The sequence below is a fragment of the Antechinus flavipes genome, chromosome 5, assembly GCF_016432865.1.
Source record: "Antechinus flavipes isolate AdamAnt ecotype Samford, QLD, Australia chromosome 5, AdamAnt_v2, whole genome shotgun sequence".
NCBI classification, from domain to species: Eukaryota; Metazoa; Chordata; class Mammalia; order Dasyuromorphia; family Dasyuridae; genus Antechinus; species Antechinus flavipes.
Window position 1 is genome coordinate 111669442 of NC_067402.1, and position 18910 is coordinate 111688351.

Genomic DNA, 18910 nt, shown 5'->3' on the forward strand with positions numbered 1-18910 from the left:
TAAAGGGTAGCTAGGTAGCACCATGGATAGAGTGCTAGCCCTGGAGTCAAGAGAAAATGAGTTCAAATCTGGCCTCAAACACTTATTAGCTATATAACCCAGAACAAGTCACTTAATTCTGTTGCTTCCATTTCCTCATCTTTAAATGATCTGAAGAAAATGAGAAGAAGAAATGGCAAGTCATGTCAGTATCTTTTCCAAGAAAACCCCAAATGGGGTCATGAAGAGTTGGACATGATTGCAACAACTCAACAACTTTTTTTAAAGACATGAAATACCAGGAAAAGCAAACAACAAAGAAATATCATTTTTATTGAAGCTTTTTATTTTAAAAACATGCAAGAATAATTTTTCAACATTGACCCTTGCAAAACTTTGTGCTCCAATTTTCCCCTCCCTTCCCCTCATCCCCTTCCCTAGAGGACAAGTAATACAATATATGTTAAACATGGCAAAAATGTGTAAATCAAATCTAAGTATACATATTTATACAATTATCTTGCTGTACAAGAAAAATCTGATCAAAAAGGAAGAAAAATGAGAAAGAAAATAAAATGCAAGCAAACAACAAGAAGAAATGAAAATACTATGTTGTGATGCATATTCAATACCTACAATTCTCTCTCTGGATATAGAGGGCTCTCATCATCACAAGAGCATTGGAACTGGTCTGAATTATCTCATTGTTGAGAAGAACCACATCCATCAGAATTGATCATCAAAACAAAGAAATATCAAAAAAAAATTCAAAAATTGGATATGGATTAATTCCAGGATAAGAATGCTGAAAATACCCTCAAATTCCAGAGCTGGAAGGTTGTCTGTTCTAACATCACCAGGAGCACAATGGGATCAGGGCAGGGAAGTAACAGCTATAGCCCTAATGATGATTTCAGCTTCTTTCGCATTCTGAAATTGTTTCTAAACTATAGATCACAGGATCACAGATTATAGTCAGGTGATATGACTTTATTATTTTATAGATGAGGAAATTCAAAGTCCAGGAACTTTGCGACCCGCCCCCAAGTCCCACAGGTAGCGGTCAACTTGAATCTCAATCCCAGATTCTAAAGTCAGAAGCCTTTTTGCTATACTGGACAAAAGTAGGGACCATGTCCAGGCTTCGGGCTTTGTCTTTAACCTGGCTTATTATGCTATAGTGATAGAGTTGTGTGTTTTGGAGGGAGAGAAATTGAGAAAGACAGATGAGACCTAGTTGGGGCAGAGCAGCGCAGCTTTGGAGAGTCTTGTTACTCGCCTGATTTTCCCTGTCTGTCTATGTTTTTGTTCCCCTGCGTCGGACGTATCCCCAAGGAAAGTCCTGTGCACTGGGCTGTGCTCTATGCTGTTCCGAGTCTCAGACACAAACCACATCAAAGGGTTGATCAATGATGACTCTGTGTCATGAGGTTAACAATAACTGAATCCTAGGTAAATCTTTGTTTAATTGAATTGAATTGACAACACTTCCTGAGCCCTATCCTATTTGCTCTGTCATGTCTGTGTCGTAGGTTAGGGTTCTCTGGTAATCCAAAGTCTTAAAACCCTGACCCCTATCACGAAGCATGAACCTTTGCTCAAGCTATAACAAGGGGAGGGGGTCATGGTGAGAAATTGACTGGTAAAAATCCCGTCCTAAGGCACTTTCTCCCCTGCCCATCCTAGACCGGCCATGATGGTGGTTGAGGATTCATCCTGGGGTCACTGTCTCCCCTTCCCCAGCTGGGACACTTCTTCCTCCCCCTCCTTCTTCCAAAGCTGTGCCCCAGGTGAGCCATTGCTATTAGCTCCAGGTACAAAAATAACTAGTTTCAGCTCTCATTCTTTCCACAATATCCCTTGAAAATAGTTCCCCAACTTGAGTTTAACAACCTCCATGGATGGGGCGCCGACTTTCTGCTGAGGTAACTCTTTTCATATCTGGATGGCTCTAGTTTTGAAGCAGTTTTTCGTTAGGTAAAGCCAAAATCTGCCTCCCTATAATCTTTAGAAGACTGTAGGAAATTGGGGAGTGAGATTCAAACAGAGAAAGTCAGTGGGACATTTTGTGTAACAAGCTCCTGGTGAAAGATAGTATCAAATCGTCTGTCAGAGAGGCAATCCCTACTAACCCAAGAGAAGTGCACAGGAAAGACAGCAAAGACTGATTGATCTCTAGGAGGAGACCCTTAGACCCAATACCCTAAAAATGAGTGAGCTAAGGCCACTAAGAACGAGTTTATGGCTCCTTACTAAAAGAAATTAGAATCTTCTTCTCTTCTTTGAAGAGGTGGGGGACTATGGGAATGGAATATTTCACATACTGTCAGACATGATTGACATCTTCATGGATCTTCCTCAACATTTTTTCCTCTTTCTTGCTTTCTTTTTTTCTTATCTTTTGTCTAACTTTTTGTGACAAGGAAAAACTTGCCATCTAAAGAATGGAAAGGGTTATATTAAAAAAAAAAAAGCAAACAAACTCCAAACTGTAAAGTCCAAATGACTTTTTAAGATAAAAGAAAATCAGAATGAATGAATAAAGAACCATCTCTCTAGGACAACAGAAAGATGATCACAGGTGAAAGGTACCAAAAGAGGAATTAGCTAAGAGAGTAAGGTGTATACTGGAAAAGAAAGGGGAGAAAAGGAAAGTTCAAGTGCTTTGTCTAAGAAATGAATTGTTTGTGGGTGTACTTCTAGTTTGGAAGTGGGGAAAATTATATATATATATATATATATACACATATACATGTGTATGTATATTTATGTGAATAATACAAATATAATTTTAAAAAATCTTCAGAGAGCTTCAAGAGTGACTAAGAAAGAAGTTATATGTATGTTGACTTGGCAGTGCTGTTAATACCCCTTAAATTTCCTACTCTTGTTGACCATATTTAAGTTAATATCTGAATAGTTGTTACAGAAGTTTTGTTTTTAATCTTCTTTTTATTCCTGGAGGACAGGTGAGAGGAAGAGAAAATATAAGCATGTTCCTTGAAAAAAATATTTAAAAAATAGGATGACCTAAGATCCTCTGATCTCTGACACAGCCCTGTTAGAGAAAATAGGGCAGGACTTAAGAAATGTTATCAGTTCAGTTCAATTCAACAAGGCAGGAAACTGGATCCTACAGTTCCTCACACCTCCTTCCAAGCCTAATAATATTCCTTAGTCAACAAATACTTATAAAGTTCCTACTGTGTGCCAGCAGTATTAAGTACTAAAGATTAAAAAAGAAAGGAAGAATGCAATTCCTGTTCTCAAAGAGCTCACAATCTAATGGATGAAAGAATCCTCCTACTATTACTAGTAACAGTAAAAACAATTCCGATTTCTTTGTTGCTTAAAAGTTTAGAGTACTTCCCATACAAAAATCTTAGGATATGGGGAGTGCAAGTGTTCTTAGCTCATTTTTTTGGAAAAAACAAATTAAAAATCAAAAAGTCCCATCTCTATGATAAAAGATTTGTGTTGTACCAAATATTTCAGAGGATGAAACATTGTGTCTCTTTCAAGATTATTAAGCATCTGTTTTTGTCCTCCTAGCTCACCAGAGTTCCTGTTGAGTCCTGTAGTCAGTATCGAAGCTGCAGTGAGTGTCTTGGCTCAGGAGACCCCCATTGTGGCTGGTGTGTGCTTCATAACACGTGAGTATTACTGGTCAGCTACATCCTGCTTCCTGCTTTCCTCCACCATTTCTCATCCTTCTCTTCTTCTCATCATTCCTGCCGTTCTTCCTTCTTCCTCACTTTCTCCTCTCCTCTCACCTTCCCTTTTCTCTCTCTTTCTCTGTTTCTTCCTGTCTGTCTCTCTATATACATATGTATGTATATATAATTTTGTCCCTGGTTTCCCCCTTCCTTTGCCTTTTCTTCCTCCACTTAAGAGCTGGAGCTACAGGATTCTCATATAGAAGATACAAAATGGGAAGCACTGAATAGAATGGCAGAATAGTGACATGTGTTGGAAAAATGTGGTTCTGAAAGTGGGTCTGCTCACCTTACTTAATTCTATTTACTTCAAGCAACATTTGAGCAGCAAGTGAAGAAATGGGGCTGTTTGGAGAAGAGGACTTTGGTAGCTGGAGGCAGCTCTAGGCCGCTCAGTGGATAGTGTGCTGGACTAGGAGTAAAGGAAAACTTGGTTCAAATCCATTTACTACCTGGGTGATCCTGAGCAAGTAATTTAACTGCCTTTGCCTCAGTTTCCTTATCTACGAATGGAGGTAGTAATAATCGCACCTACTTCCCTGAGTTGTTGGGAGGATAAAGGGAGACCATATTTGTAAAGTGCTCCGCAGACCTTAAAAGTGCTTTATAAACGTTTATTATGATTATCATCAGGGAATCATCCCTATTATTAATGGAACAGGGGGTGAGGAGATGGTGAGGTCAGGCTGGATTGGATTGGCTCCAAATAGGAGATGTGGGAGAAATGTGAAGATGTAGATTTGTGCTTGATTTTACATCAAGGCAACCACTGTGTACAATGCATTAAGTTATGGCAGAGTTACAAATTAAGACGATGGCCCCATGGTCCCATACCTGCCTTTGTGGAATTTAAAGTGTCACTTACAGATAATAGACACCTGAATGATGGTACCCCAGAAAAAAGGCAAGTGGAAATCTGTGTTAATATATGTAAATATATGCCTGATGAGGACAGTGGGGAGCAGCTGGGGTGCTCATCAAAAAAAAAGAGGCAGTAATGAATGGAAATCAGCTCTGCTTAATCCTAGAAAGTTTCACAGAGGAAGATGTCTGAGGGAATATTTCAGGTGAATCAGGGAGTTAGCCTTTCTCCCAGCTACGGAGCTTCCACAAAGGGTCCAGGACACTCTCAAGCAGCCAGTCCACATTTTTAGTGCTTACCTTCTGCCAGGGATTGTGGTGAGCACTGGGAATGCAGACAAGAGCCAAAATGTGGTCCTTTCCCTTAAGAAGCTCACACTTTAATAGAGACAAGATGCAAACAATTATGCACATAAAATATTTCCAGAGTAAGTGGAAAGTATTCTTAGATAGAAAACCCTAGCTCTAATGAGTGAGAGGGGAACAGAGAGGGGAAGTAGGAGAAGCTTTCTGCAGGAGGTGGCCAGTGCTCTGGAGAAGGGTCTTCTGGCTAATGACCAACCCGGGGGAAACCTAGGTTTTTGGGAGCCTACAGAATAAGGAAAGCTCAGCTCCACATTGCTGCAGACTCACACACCTGCCACCATTCATAGACAATCAGTAGGTCTGTCCACACACTGTCACCTGATGCCTGTGGGACTAGGAGGGGGTTTCCATGTCAGCTTTGATCCCTGCCAGGTGGTTCTCCTATCATCCCCAGAGAACACTGAGCTCTTGTGAGCAATAGGGACATGGCAGCTCTAGAAAGGCAGAGAGAAGATCTACCCCTAGGGAATGGAGATAGCCAACCTAGACTAAATGCTTACTAATTAAAAAAAATACACCTCTAATTAAAAATGAATAAATAATATCTTGGCACTTCAAGAGTTTTCAAACTACTTTATACACATTGTCTAATTTGATCCAAATTGACAATCTTATATGCTTGACAGAGGAGATATTGTCACTCCCATTTTAATAATGAAGAAATTAGGACCCAGTTTAGTAGATGTGAAAATAGAATTGCAGAATCAACAAATCTTCAAGTTCATAGGTCATCTCATCCTACTCTTAAATAATATACTTAAATAAATACTCTTGAACCCCCACTACCATATTCCTAATAAGTTGTCATACAACTTCTGTTCAAATACTTTTTATAATGGCAAATCATCACCTAAACTAGACTCGAACCTGGGTTTTTTGATGATTAATCTGGTATTCTTCCCTGCAAGTCAAGATCTTCCCATTTAAAGAATTCTTTATTAGTAAGAATATATATTATATATTATATATTATTATAAATAATGCCCACTAATGACCAACTGGTGGTTACCTAGGGGAATGGAATTAGTAATTAGTCCTGGTTTTGCTACTACCTTGCCCTGGTGCTAGTCTCCTCATCTGGAATAATAGATCATATTTTATTAGAATTTTGTGAAGATAAATTGGTATGAGGATGTAAAAACTGCTGTGGAAAAGTTAAAATACTTTGTCATTGTAAGATATTACTGTTTTTGAGCCTTTGAGTTGAGATCTCTCTGGACCTCAGTTTCTTCATTTATACAACCATGGCATTGGATTAAATGTCTTAAGTATTTTTCTGCTATAAAACTATTATTCCTTGATTACTTTTCCTTTAAAAATTTTTATGAATCTCTTTTGTTTTTATATCATCTCAATTTTCAAACATATCCACCCCTGGGCCAATGCCTTGTAACAAAAAATAAAAGAGAGGAAGAAAGAAGAAAAACCAGTTTCATAAAACCAAGACATTAACCTAGTATAAGAGTATATGCAATAAGCTACAATCACAGTCTCTCATCTCCACATAGAGGGTGTGTGTGTGTGTGTGTGTGTGTGTGTGTGTAGTTTTCCTGGTTTTGATTATTTTATTTTGCCTTTATTCATATAAATCTTCCCATGATTTGCTGAATTCTTCATATTCATCACAGTAAGACACTTGGAGAAAACAAGCCAGTACGAAAGAGTTCAGTGCCCAAATCTTTCAACAGAAAGAAATTCTGGGGAAGACATACTTGGTCAGGTTATGGATTAAAGGAGTCAGAATGTTAAAGCTGGAAGAGACCTTAGATCTAAATCCCTTAGACTTAGGGACCTAGTCCACCCTTCTCATGGAGTCCACTAATTATAGAGTGAAGGTGGAAGAAAGCAGCTTGATGAAACTTTCTCATTCCCAACGTCATTGTCCTTGCCTCCTGTGCTGAAAAGAAACCCAGACATTATTTCTTGTGATGGAGCATTTTTTTTTGTATTTAGTAGTATTTTATTGTTTTCTAATTACCTATAAAGATAATTTTAAACATTCATTTTATGTTTTTTGTGTGTGTTATGAATTATGTGTTCCAAATTTCTCTCCTTCCCTCTTCCCAAGACAGCAAGCAACCTGATAAAGGTTGTATGTGAAACATATTTCCATATTAGTAATGTGAAAGAAGAATTAGAACAGAAAGGAAAAATGATGAGAAAGAAAAAACCAAAAATAATAAAAAAGTAAACATAGGATTCTTCAATCTGCAGTATTGTTGCTGCTGTATGCAATGTCATCCTGGTTCTGCTCACTTCATACAGAATCAGCTCATCTAAGCTTTTCCAGAATTTTCTAAAATCAGTCTATCCATCATTTCTTATAAAATAATAGTATGCTATTATATTCATATATCACAACTTAATTAACCATTCCATAATTGATGGATGAGCTTCAGATATGGCAATATGATAGAATACAGGTAATGACTTTCCTAGCAATTAGAAGAAGGGACTTTGGTTAATAAATATAGTATATAATACATATTACATATATGTGATATATATACATATACATATATATATATATACATACATATTACTTATTGCTACTTTTATTTCTTACCTCATGGAAAGTAATTTTTGAGGAAAATACTTTACAAAGGTGAAAATATAATATATATATGTATATGTATATGTATACATATATATATGAGTCATGAAAATTACTGTTTTTGTGAATTTGCCCTTGATAAGTTACAGCATTATTGTTTCTACTCTACCAATTTTTGCTCAAGGTAAAGCATATTGATAAATTATAGCAATGACCATGAAATAATGAAGAGGAAGAAGGATGGATTACTATGAAGTGTGTGTGTTTATATATGTAATATTCTTGAAATCATGATTAGGGACATGATTAAACAGAGTAGGAGCTAAAGCAGACTATTGAAAAACATTCCAACCAGTTCACAAATGTGCTACAAACTAAAAAAAGATCAGGAAACACCAAAGTAACTCAAATCCTACCTACTGCTATTTGTTCCCAGTTGTCACAAAGCACTGAAAAATCCAAGTAGGCCAGAGGTTCCCCATCTGTCCCTTTGCCTCTGCCTGTCTATATAAGTGGTAACCCGATTCATTTGCTGAGATGATGGGTACATGGTGAATGCTGGAATGTTTGACCAGCTTTGTCCTTAAATCACTCTATCCTGCCACTAAAACTGACTCTCCTTGCCCTGGCCTGGACAAAGATGGAGAAAAGCCAATCAGCAGTCTGAGAGGCTTGATGATAATAATTCAGTCCTCCTCACTCCCTCCCAGTCTTTTCTTGTCCACGGCCAAAAATGTGTCCCCCAAACAACCCAAGCTCAGTGGATCCTTGTCCCCCTTGCTGCTTTCACCCCCATGGCCCTATTCCCAGCTCAAAGAATTCTATCTCAGTGCCAGCAGGTAACAGTATCTCCCTCCATTGGCCCAGCCTCATTGATTAGCCCAGACATTGCTTTTCTTAAGAAAAGTCTTCAGCGTCACTCATGGAAAGCTCATGTAACCCAAGACATTTACAGGAGGAAAGATAAAATCGGCTTTTATAAAGTCTCCTGTAGTCTCTTGCCCTGACCCCCTGACTGCCCCCCCTTCCAGATTTCTTCTTCTGGAAGGATGCCTTTACCCTGCTGGCACGAGACGTTTTAAGAATTCTTGCTGCTTTTATTTAAAGTTTTTGCAAAGGAGGAGAGAATAAATAAAAGGTAGCAGTGTTCCAGAATAAGGGCAACACATAGGATTGAGTTCTAGTCTCTACTCTGCTCTAGTCTGCTGCCCAATAATTGCATGGTACCAGACAAGTCACAACTAATATGAACTTCTGTATCATCACCTATAAAATAGATTGATAGGATTAAATCAGGGGTTCTTATCCTGGGGCCCACAAATATATATATATATATATATTAGGAAATCTGTGAACTTGTATGGAAGAAAATTACATATTTATTTTGATATAATTGGTTTTCTTATTAATCCTATATATTTTATGCATTTAAAAATATTCTGGGGGCACAGGGGTTAGAGCATCAGCCTTGAAATCAGGAGGACCTGAGTTCAATTCTGACCTCAAACACTTAATACTTCCTACCTGTGTGACCCTGGGCAAGTCACTTAACCCCAATTGCCTGAGCAAATAAAAAAAATATTCTGAAAATGGGTCCATAGACTTCACCAGATGGTCAAAATAATCTATGATGTAATAGAAAAGGTTAAAAAAAACCTGAATTAGATGATATCTGAGGTCTCTTACCACTATAACTTTCTATGGATTTCAGGCTCTTATAGCAAGTACCAATTCAGACAAGTGGCTTATGTGACTTTGGAAAGGAAGATACACCGGTCAACTTTCTACTGGAAAAAGAAGCAATCTATTTTACATATGTTACATATGGTTGTGCTGGCCATCACGTGTTACAAGCTTCCCTGCCTCTTCCATTAAGCTATTTCTGATTCCTCCTGATGTTAATGACCTTCCCCCGTTAGATTTCATGATTTTGAATTTCACTTGTTTGTATATGTTTTACACACTCCCTTCCCCATTTTACTATATAAGTTCCATGATATCACAAGCTATCTGTTATCTAAACTTTGCATTTTCTCCTAATACCTAGCACAGATATTTGCACAAAGTAGGTATTTCATGTTTGTTGAATGAACTATTAAATGAATGAATGACAAGTTATTTTTATGGGATAAAGGAAGAAAGACGTCTAGGCAAGCTCTACAAAATATGTTGGAAAAACATCCAAGATGTCACGCTACGATTCATTAACTTGTTCATCATTCATTCAACAAATGTTTGCGTTATCAGTCATACACATTTCATCCCACAGGCCACTAAGGGAATTGCCTGAGTGCACCCTGGGTGAGTCCAGTCCTAAATAGGAGAGATATAGTAGGTCCATCATCACATACGGCTTACTGAAGACAGGTTTAAGGGATGAATTTCCCTACATGGGACACTCCCTCCTTTGTAGACAGTGCATTTTTATAATTAACCTCTCTCTTGAATTACTTGTGTTCCCCATAGGAAAGAAGGGCAGAGGCAATTGAGGGGGAAGAAGAAACTAATGAACTTTTACAGGGAGGAATAAACATAGCAACCTCTTGCGTTTGGACCTCTTGGGAGCGTGAGGTGTCTAGTCAGCATTCGTCTATAAGTCACCAATTTAAATCAGTCGTCAGACTCACCTAGACTAGAACAAGGGGAAATTAGAGCCTGCAGGAAGGAAGGGGGGAAAGAAAGTAAAGGAAAGAAAGAAGAAAGAAAAGAGAAAGGGTTTGTCCATGCTTTTCTTAATATGTGACATTCAGACCTGAGATTCATCATCATAGATACCGAGTTGGGAGCCTCAAAGGTAATTTGATCCAATCCCTCATTTTATAGATGGGGAAACTGAGATCTAGGAATGTTCAGTATCCTGACTGAAGATACCCAGGTAGTAAAGAATGTTGTGAATGTTGGCTGATTGAAGCACAGTTAAGTGGAACTATCACTTTCCCAGTTATGAAAATCACGCATTTTAATCAGATGTAGCCTAAGACAAAATAATCTTTTTGGCTACCATATTGTATTGCTAATACAAAACATGAAATATCCTGGAATTTGCTATTTTGTGCTTCTGCAGTTGATTTTTTAAACCTACGTATTGGATCTTATACTTATCTCTCTTAAATTTCATCTTATTAGATTGGATCCTTTGCTGTGGGCTGTCAAGGTCTTTCTGTATCGTGGCCCAGCTGCCATCTATTGTGTTGGCTATATCTAATTTGATATAAAATTAGATGATATCTGTAAAGAGTTTACCACATAGTAGGTATTTATTATATAATATATATAATTTGTCATTATTATGTGTTGATAAAAGTTGTTAAATCCCAACTCAAGTGTTTCCTCCAGGAAATGTTTTCTTTGAAGCTCTTATGGACTTCCTCTTGGACTTTAGCTAGCACTTCTTTGAATGTAAAGTTGTTGATAGTGTATCACACTTCTCTAGATATAGGTCCCATCCCTCTGTATTATTCCCAATACCTGGCACAATGATCTGCATACAATAGGCTCTTAATATAGGGCCTCAGATCTAAAAACAGAAAGGATACCCAAGGTTTGATTAATGGAACAGAAAGTGATATAATGTGTGTATTTTATATGAAACTAGACTTCTAATATGTTCAGCTTTTTAATTAAGTTGAACATGATAGGAATAAAACTGCCCTACCTATCTGAGTCCCATTCTGAACTTCCTCCTTCAATTCTCTGTATAGTTTTAAAATATATCAAAGGTGCTCTTTTTAAATTTTTTTTCATTTTTTTATTTGATGTCCCTACCCACCAACTCCTTCCTCACAACTCTTCTCACCCAAAATAGAAGCTCTTGCTTGTAACAATAACCTTTTAGTATAGTCAAGTCCATCAAATTCACACATTAAATATGTTTGGAAGTATATGTCTCATTCTGCACCTGTAATCTAACCTCTCTCTAAGATGTGGGAAGCATGTTTCTTCATCAGTATTCTGGAAACATGATTGGCCATTGGACTAATTATAGAACTGAGGTTTTTCACAGTTGTTTTTGTGGTCATTATCTAAATTGTCCTCTTGTTAGCTTCACAGTAGACATCTCCAAACCTCTAACTGCAAGATTCAGTGCTCCCTTCATCTGTTTTTCTAGAAATGATTTGAAATTAGTAACTTAAACCTTAAAATATATTCAAGTCAGTGTTACCTGACTGTGCTATAATTTTTCTGTGAATTAAGCATTTTATCTTTCGTTAAAGAGATTCCCAATATTGGCTATAGGGAAGATATTCAGAAAGGATCTTTCTAGTACCCTAAAAACATACCATATAGATAGATAGCCAAACTATACACCAAGGATGGGGGTCTGTATGGGGCCTGAAACAGGCGTTGGAAAAGTTGCCAAAACAAGCTTTTCCTTTAAAATAAAAAGTCTGCTATTCATACGGTAAACTTTTTAAAATACTTAGGGAATGGGAAAGCTTTTGTGACTCCCTACTCTCCCTCCTGGTCTCTTACTCTGAGCTATCTCTAACCTCTTTGGGATTTAATTTCACTAAAATATTCCCATGAGTCAGAGTGTACAGGAAGCTGAATTTGACTTCACTTTGATAGCTTGAAAGTTATTGCTGCCTGAAGTCAGCCCACTTAACTTTCAGGAAATTGGCTTGCCCTAGGGCTAATCAATCAGTGTTGGAGAGGTCCTCAGATCCATTCCCTTGTTTCAGGGGAATGAAGAGGAAGGAAAGGGCTGAATATAGCTTTCTCCTGTCTTGGGAGACAAGAGCCCTGAAAAGGGAAATCATGGAATGTTATAACTGAAATAGACTTTAGAGACATGGAGTTCATACCGCCATTCCCATGCAGATGAGGAAAGCAAGTCCCCGCCTGAGGAAGCTGAGGCCCAGAGAAATTGTGACAGCTCCAAGGTCACCCATGTGGCAGAGCTGGAACTAAGCAGAAGGTAATAGAGTTGGGTGAAGAGAGCTCTGGATCCAAGTAGTCTGAGGTAGATGGATAACTGGGTTCTAGTGCCTGTGGTATGGTCCCAGACTAGTCACTTGCCCTTTGAGTTTCATTCATTTCATTTTACAATCTATAAAACAGGGATAAGAATAACTCACTAACACTTCCGAAAGGGTTATTGTGAGGAAAGCACTGTGCAAACTTTAAGCACTGTATAAATCGGGCTATTACGAAAACCCCAATCCTCTTTCCCTCACTGATTTAAATCAGAGTCCACCCCTGGGTTATTTATGCCATATGATAAATACCATGGTGCAGAGATTCCAAATAGCCAGATAATCCAAAAAGTCACTCCTACTTGGCTTGGGAATATTATTTTCTCCATTCCTTTAATACTTCCAGAATCTATGACTTTTTTGGGTAAGGGTACCTCATCCACCAGAGTAGATCAGAACTCTTCTATGTCTCAATTGAGAGTTTCATAAATTCTCATGACTGAAAAAAAAAATCCAAGCCTTAGGTTGATGAAAGTCTTTAAAGACAGACTTGGTTTTGGATAAAAGAGACAGTTCATTGCCAGTTGCATCTCCAAGGCCTTTATGGGGGTGTTTTTGCCTGCCAGAGCTTTATCAATATTGGTAAAGCTTCCAAGAACTACTGTCACTCATCTGGAATGGTCAGGCCTCCAAAGTGGACTTTAGGAGAGGGTTTTATAAACAAGCATACACATATGCAGAGTGAGGCCCTAAAATGCCATTCTGAGGCCTTATCTACAATCTGGGTTTGCAAGGGCATGAATTCCATGGGGCAGGGGAAGGAATACTGATTCTGGAGTTAGAGGGCCTGGCTTCAAATTGTATTTACTGAGTATGTAAACCTGAGTATGTATCACTTAACATTTTGGGGTCTCCACTTACTTATCTCTAAGAGGAACTTGGGAGTTTCCTTCAGGGTCTGAATCTGATATACAACTCTCTCTCTCTCTTTTTTTTCTCTGTGTTCCTCTCTCTTTCTCTCTCTGTTTCTCTCATTCGTTCTCTCTCTCTGTTTCTTTCTCTGTGTTTCTCTCTTTCTCTGTTTCTCTCTCTCTCTGTTTCTCTGTGTTTCTCTTTCTCTGTTTCTCTCTCTCTCTGTTTCTCTCTCTCTGTTTCTTTCTCTCATTCTCTCTCTCTGTTTTCTCTCTCTTGTTTCTCTCTTTCTCTGTTTCTTTCTTTCTCTGTTTTCTCTCTCTCTGTTTCTCTTTCTCTCTTCTTTCTGTTTCTCTCATTCGTTCTGTTTTTTTCTCTGTATTTCTCTCTTTCTCTGTTTCTCTCTCTCTCTGTTTCTCTCTCTGTTTCTTTCTCTCATTCTTTCTTTCTCTCTGTTTTCTCTCTCTTGTTTCCCTCTCTTTCTCTCTGTTTCTTTCTTTCTGTTTTCTCTCTCTCTCTCTTGTTTGCCTCTCTATGTTTCTCTCTTTCTCTGTTTCTTTCTTTCTCTCTCTCTCTTCTTTCTCTCATTCTCTCTCTGTTTTCTCTCTTGTTTCTCTCTCTCTGTTTCTCTCTTTCTCTGTTTCTTTCTTTCTCTGTTTTCTCTCTCTCTCTCTTTTTTTCTCTCTGTTTCTCTCTGTGTTTCTCTCTTTCTCTCTTCTTTCTGTTTTCTCTCATTCGTTCTGTTTCTTTCTCTGTTTCTCTCTTTCTGTTTTCTCTCTGTGTTTCTTTCTCTCATTCTTTCTTTCTCTCTGTTTTCTCTCTCTCTCTTGTTTCCCTCTCTCTCTCTCTGTTTCTTTCTTTCTGTTCTCTCTCTCTCTCTCTCTCTTGTTTCCCTCTCTATGTTTCTCTCTTTCTTTCTTTCTCTCTCTCTATACACACACACACACACATATGTTATAGACTAGAAGTTCTTTACCTTGTGATATGGACACCCCCTTAGCAGTCAGTTGAAGCCCATGAACCCCTTCTCAGAATAATCTTTTTAAATGAGTAAAATTAAATGCACAGACTTTTGAAAGAAACCAATTATATCGAAATACAGTAATCAACATATGTCTAAAAATTTGCAGATCCCCTGAAATCGATTTCCTGGCCCCAGGTTAAGAAGCTTTATTAAAGACAAACACCCCATATTGTTCTGCGGCTGATTTGCCTTCCTGATTGGATTCTACTTGGACTTAGACAAAAATGAGTTCCCATTCTCAAAGTATAAACGAACCAATAACGGGAGGGGAGCCAGGTGTTTCCATATGTTCCGAAGACAAACTGAGACTAAAAATGTGCTCAGTTAATATACAAAGTGAATAATTCATGGGTAGAAAACCAAGAGTTAATTGTATTAAAGCTGCCTCCCGCGCCTCCGTGAATGATCCCCGCCACGGCCGGAGGTGAGGAGCGGCGGTAACTAGTCAATCTCCCGGCGCTGGGCGGCAGGAATGGCCCTCCATCCCCAGACTCCCACTTCAGTTTCTCGGAAGGCTTGACCTCTAATTACCTGTTTCTCTGCGTATTCGCGCTTTATCCTTGGGCATATTTATATTCCCATTTCTCCGGGGAGGACAGAGACGTTTTTATTCGCCTCTATTTCATTCTCCAGGTCCCGGCAGCCTGAGTGCTATAGGTTAGAGAGAGAAATGGCGTGGAGTTCTACTCCTCATTATAGCGTGGCCGAGACCGGGGCTTCTGAAAGGATTTTTACTCTTGACCCCTTTTTGCCCAAGAAATTTGTCTGCAACCCAAGGTATATGGCTATAGAAACTAGATATACAAATGAAACATTTACTGATCATGAATCGTGATTTTGTGACCCCCGCCGTCAGTTATATGACTTCATATGGAGTTAAGACCCACAATTTAAGAAGCTTTGATCTAGAAAAAACAGCAGTGATCAGCTACAGAGCTCTTCCTTCACTGTGTCCTAGTAACGGGAACCATGTCATCCCTCCCAGGGAATGGGCCTGATTGGATGAGTTTTCTCAGTATGGAGACTAGGCCTAAGTCACGTGATCCCTATACCCAGAGCCGGAAGATGAGATCTTAGGTGTCAGGTTTCAGGAAGTCACGGTCTCTAAAGGTCAAACCCTCAAGAAGCCACGCCCATAGGAAGTGACATAAACCACAGGAAGCAAACAACATTGGTCAAGGATGGCTACTTCCTTTTAGTCTATCCAATGAAAAGGCTTGGGTCTTTTTCTATTTAACCGGGTGTTCTACTTCCTGTTGGTCAGGTTGAAGAGCACATAGCGGGAGTTGGTGCATGTGGCCGTATCCCTGCGGGGACTTAGGAAATGCTTTTTCGTTGTACATGAAGATGTCTCTGACTAGTTAATTTAGGGAAGGGGGTCTTACACCCGTCCCACATACCAGGAAATTTCAATTTCACTCATCCTGCTAGAGAATCCTAACAGGGAATGGACAATCAGCTTAGTGGAAGGCCTAGGGCGGGAGATGGAATCTAATGTATGGGGAACAACAAATGGGTTAGTTTGACTGTAGTGTGGAGCCCGTGAGCGGGAATAGTGTGTATTCAACCTGGAAACACAAGCTGAAACTACATTGCAAAGGACGGAAAGGGTTGTATTTTATCCCGGCAGCAACAGGGAACCACTGAAAGTTCTTAATCATAGAAGTAACATGGTCAGACATGGATTTGACAGACTAGATTGGGAGGAGAGACACCAATTAGGCTCTGGTAACAGTTCAGGTGACAAGTGATGAGAACAGGACTGATGGAACTGGTGTGAATGGAAAGGAAGTGATAGATTCTGCAAGGCTCAGAATATATTGGACAAGGGGGACTGCCAGGGAAGGAAGAGTTAAAGATGATTCCTTAGCCCCCAAACTAGGGAAAACACAGTAAAACTAGACCACCCTTTCCGAATACTCTGTCCAGTTTTGATCATTAGCACCTGAGTCATCACCAGTTCTTAGTAAAATCAAGGATTTTTTCCCAGAATACATGTGTATAATGTTTATCTTGCTTGATGTGTTTTTTTTTTTTTTTCCTTTTTTGAAAAAGGATAATTTGGTAGATTTCAGTGCTTAATTGGTGACTCAGAAAGCTTTTGGAGTATGTTCTTGTACATCACTGGCTTTCTATTCAGATTGAATCCTACTGATTGCAAGTGTCCACGATACTTTTTGTTAGGGAACACTAAAAATTAGATATACCCAGAAATCTGGGATCACTTTTTAAGGAAAATCCTAAGTGAATCTTGCAGCCAGATAACCATGAAGTCAATTTGTCCCAGGCAGGGACTTTTGTCTTCACATCTCCTACAAGGAAGCCTTGGGGCTGCTCACCCACCAGGTTAATCTTCAAGATTATAAGCCAATTGATGAGTAAGAAAAAGTACTGAAGTTCCTAAGTGAAAGACAGGGAGGTGATAGCTTTGTGACAGATCTATTTTAGAAGGCCTAGGTCAGATGGCAGAAGGAATTGTGTGAATGATACAGGGGGTGTCTAGTCAGGACAACATGAGAGAATGGAAGAAGAGAAGCTTGATGAAGGAAGATGAAGGAACTAGGCAACTTAGGAGTGAAAACTTATGTGATTCACTTGTATTTCTCTGTAGTAATGAAAGAACTGAATTAAATAATTTAATGTCTCTTCCAGCATTAAAATTCTGTCTTCATGAATTTGACACTATATACCTGTAACTTGTCTACTCAAACTTTATAGCCAGTATCTTGTGCTCCCTAAACCAGCTTTGCAAATTAATTGGCTGGATGGCTGAGGGTATATTTTGTTCACGAGACCTTCTGGGGAAGGAGAACTTCCTGGTTGTTTTTATTTACAGCTCCCATCCTTCCTTTCTTCTCAAAGAGACCTAGATGGTCTAGGATTGCTTTACAAGGGTCAGACTACAGATTCTAAAGATACAGTCCCATCCTCTAGGGCCTGAAATATCTCCAAAGAGAAAGGGCAAAATTATAGTTTGAAAACTGGGAAGGGACCTACCCCACCCACTCCTTTTTTGCAGAAGAGGGAAACTAGCACCGAAGAGTTAAGTGATTTGCTCAGGATTATGCAACTAGCAAATGTGCAAATCAGAATCTGAACCCAAGTCCACCTGACTCCAATTCCTGTCCCCTATCCACTAGCCATGCAATCCCTCAATCTTTGTGGCCTATCATCTAATAATTGCCTTGTTGTAGTTCAGTCATTTTTCACTCTTGTCTGATAATAGAAAGCATTTTGAAAGTTTAACACATGTGGAAGTGTTACGGTGGTTTGGGAGATGACATATATCATCTTGTTCCCCAATTTTACAAGCAAAAATATGAAGGCACAGAGAAGGGAGACAACTGGGGTATGGGCAGAGATAGGCCTTGATCTTTTATCCTGTGTCTCCAAATCCAGAATTCTTTCCCCATCTATAAAATGGGAATAATAATTGCAACTATCCCTCAGGGTTGTTGTGAGGATCAAACAAGGAAATAAATTGCAAAGTGTTTACTTAGCACATAGTCTGGCGCATAATAACCACTACATAATGGTTAGCTGCTGCCATTATTATTGGTATTTTTCCCTCTGTACCATTAGAGTGATAAGATTTTACCTGTTAGACTCCTTGAGGTAAAGAAGAGAAATGCAAAAATAAGGTCTTGTTCTTCCCAAGGGAAGAACAATTGTAATCTTCCAATATCTGAAACACATGGAAGGATATTGAGTTTACTTATTTTTCTGGGATAACTTGAGTACAAGTCCTAACTAGAGTCAGGGGAAAAAGGCAATGTCACTAATTGGACAAATCTATCGCCATTTCCGGCTAAACAACTTAGTCTGCTTGTCCAAGTGATGGCAGTTAAATGATACCAGTTTCATATATGTAGAAGAGCTCAGTGCAGATGACCTCTAAATGTCTCTTCTACACTAATGGTCCTGATGATCTTGGGGGGAGGAGGAGAGCCCATACAGCTCTCCATTTGAGGGGAAGACCACAATCCATACTCAAGAACACCTGCACATGGACCTGCACACTAACACACACACACACACACACACACACACACACACACACACACACGGTATGGGGCATTAATCCACTATTAGTGACAGAGCCTGTGCAGTTCTCACAGGCTGGGATAAAGACTGTCCATATGAACTGTCCCTGAAATGCTTTGCTGCTAGATAAACTGTCTGTGGTGTAAAGGCTGATTGGAATCAATTGGGGTAATTGTGAAGATGCACAGCAAGTAATTGGGAATCTCCTGCTTGTTACAGACTCGTTTCTGTACCAAATGAATTGACATGCTGTAGATGCTGCCTTCCTAGCACAGTGGCAAGACACAGATTTGAAGTCAGAAGACACGGATTGGATTCTCATTCCTGCCATTTTCTTCCCTTGTGACCTTGGACAATTACCCCCTTTAGATTTCAGTTTTCTCTTTGGAAAATCAGATGGCTTCCAAGTTCCTCCTATGAGCCCTCCCCCATATTGCTCCTTCTTCATTGCCTCTTTCAGCATTCAGAAAATCCATCAGTGAGTTCAAGTAAAAAGAGGAAACACACTCCAATTTTTCTTTCTAGCATCCTTAATTAA

At 39.0% G+C, this 18910-nt stretch overlaps 1 protein-coding gene across 1 annotated transcript in view; it reads left to right on the forward strand.

Annotated features, from left to right (window-relative positions):
* PLXNA4 (plexin A4) overlaps positions 1 to 18910 on the forward strand; it is a 650156-nt gene that overhangs the window by 481388 nt on the left and 149858 nt on the right. The window contains exon 5 of the mRNA XM_051961546.1: positions 3532 to 3632. Within this exon, the coding sequence (XP_051817506.1) occupies positions 3532 to 3632 (101 nt within the window). The remainder of the gene's footprint in view (positions 1 to 3531; positions 3633 to 18910) is intronic.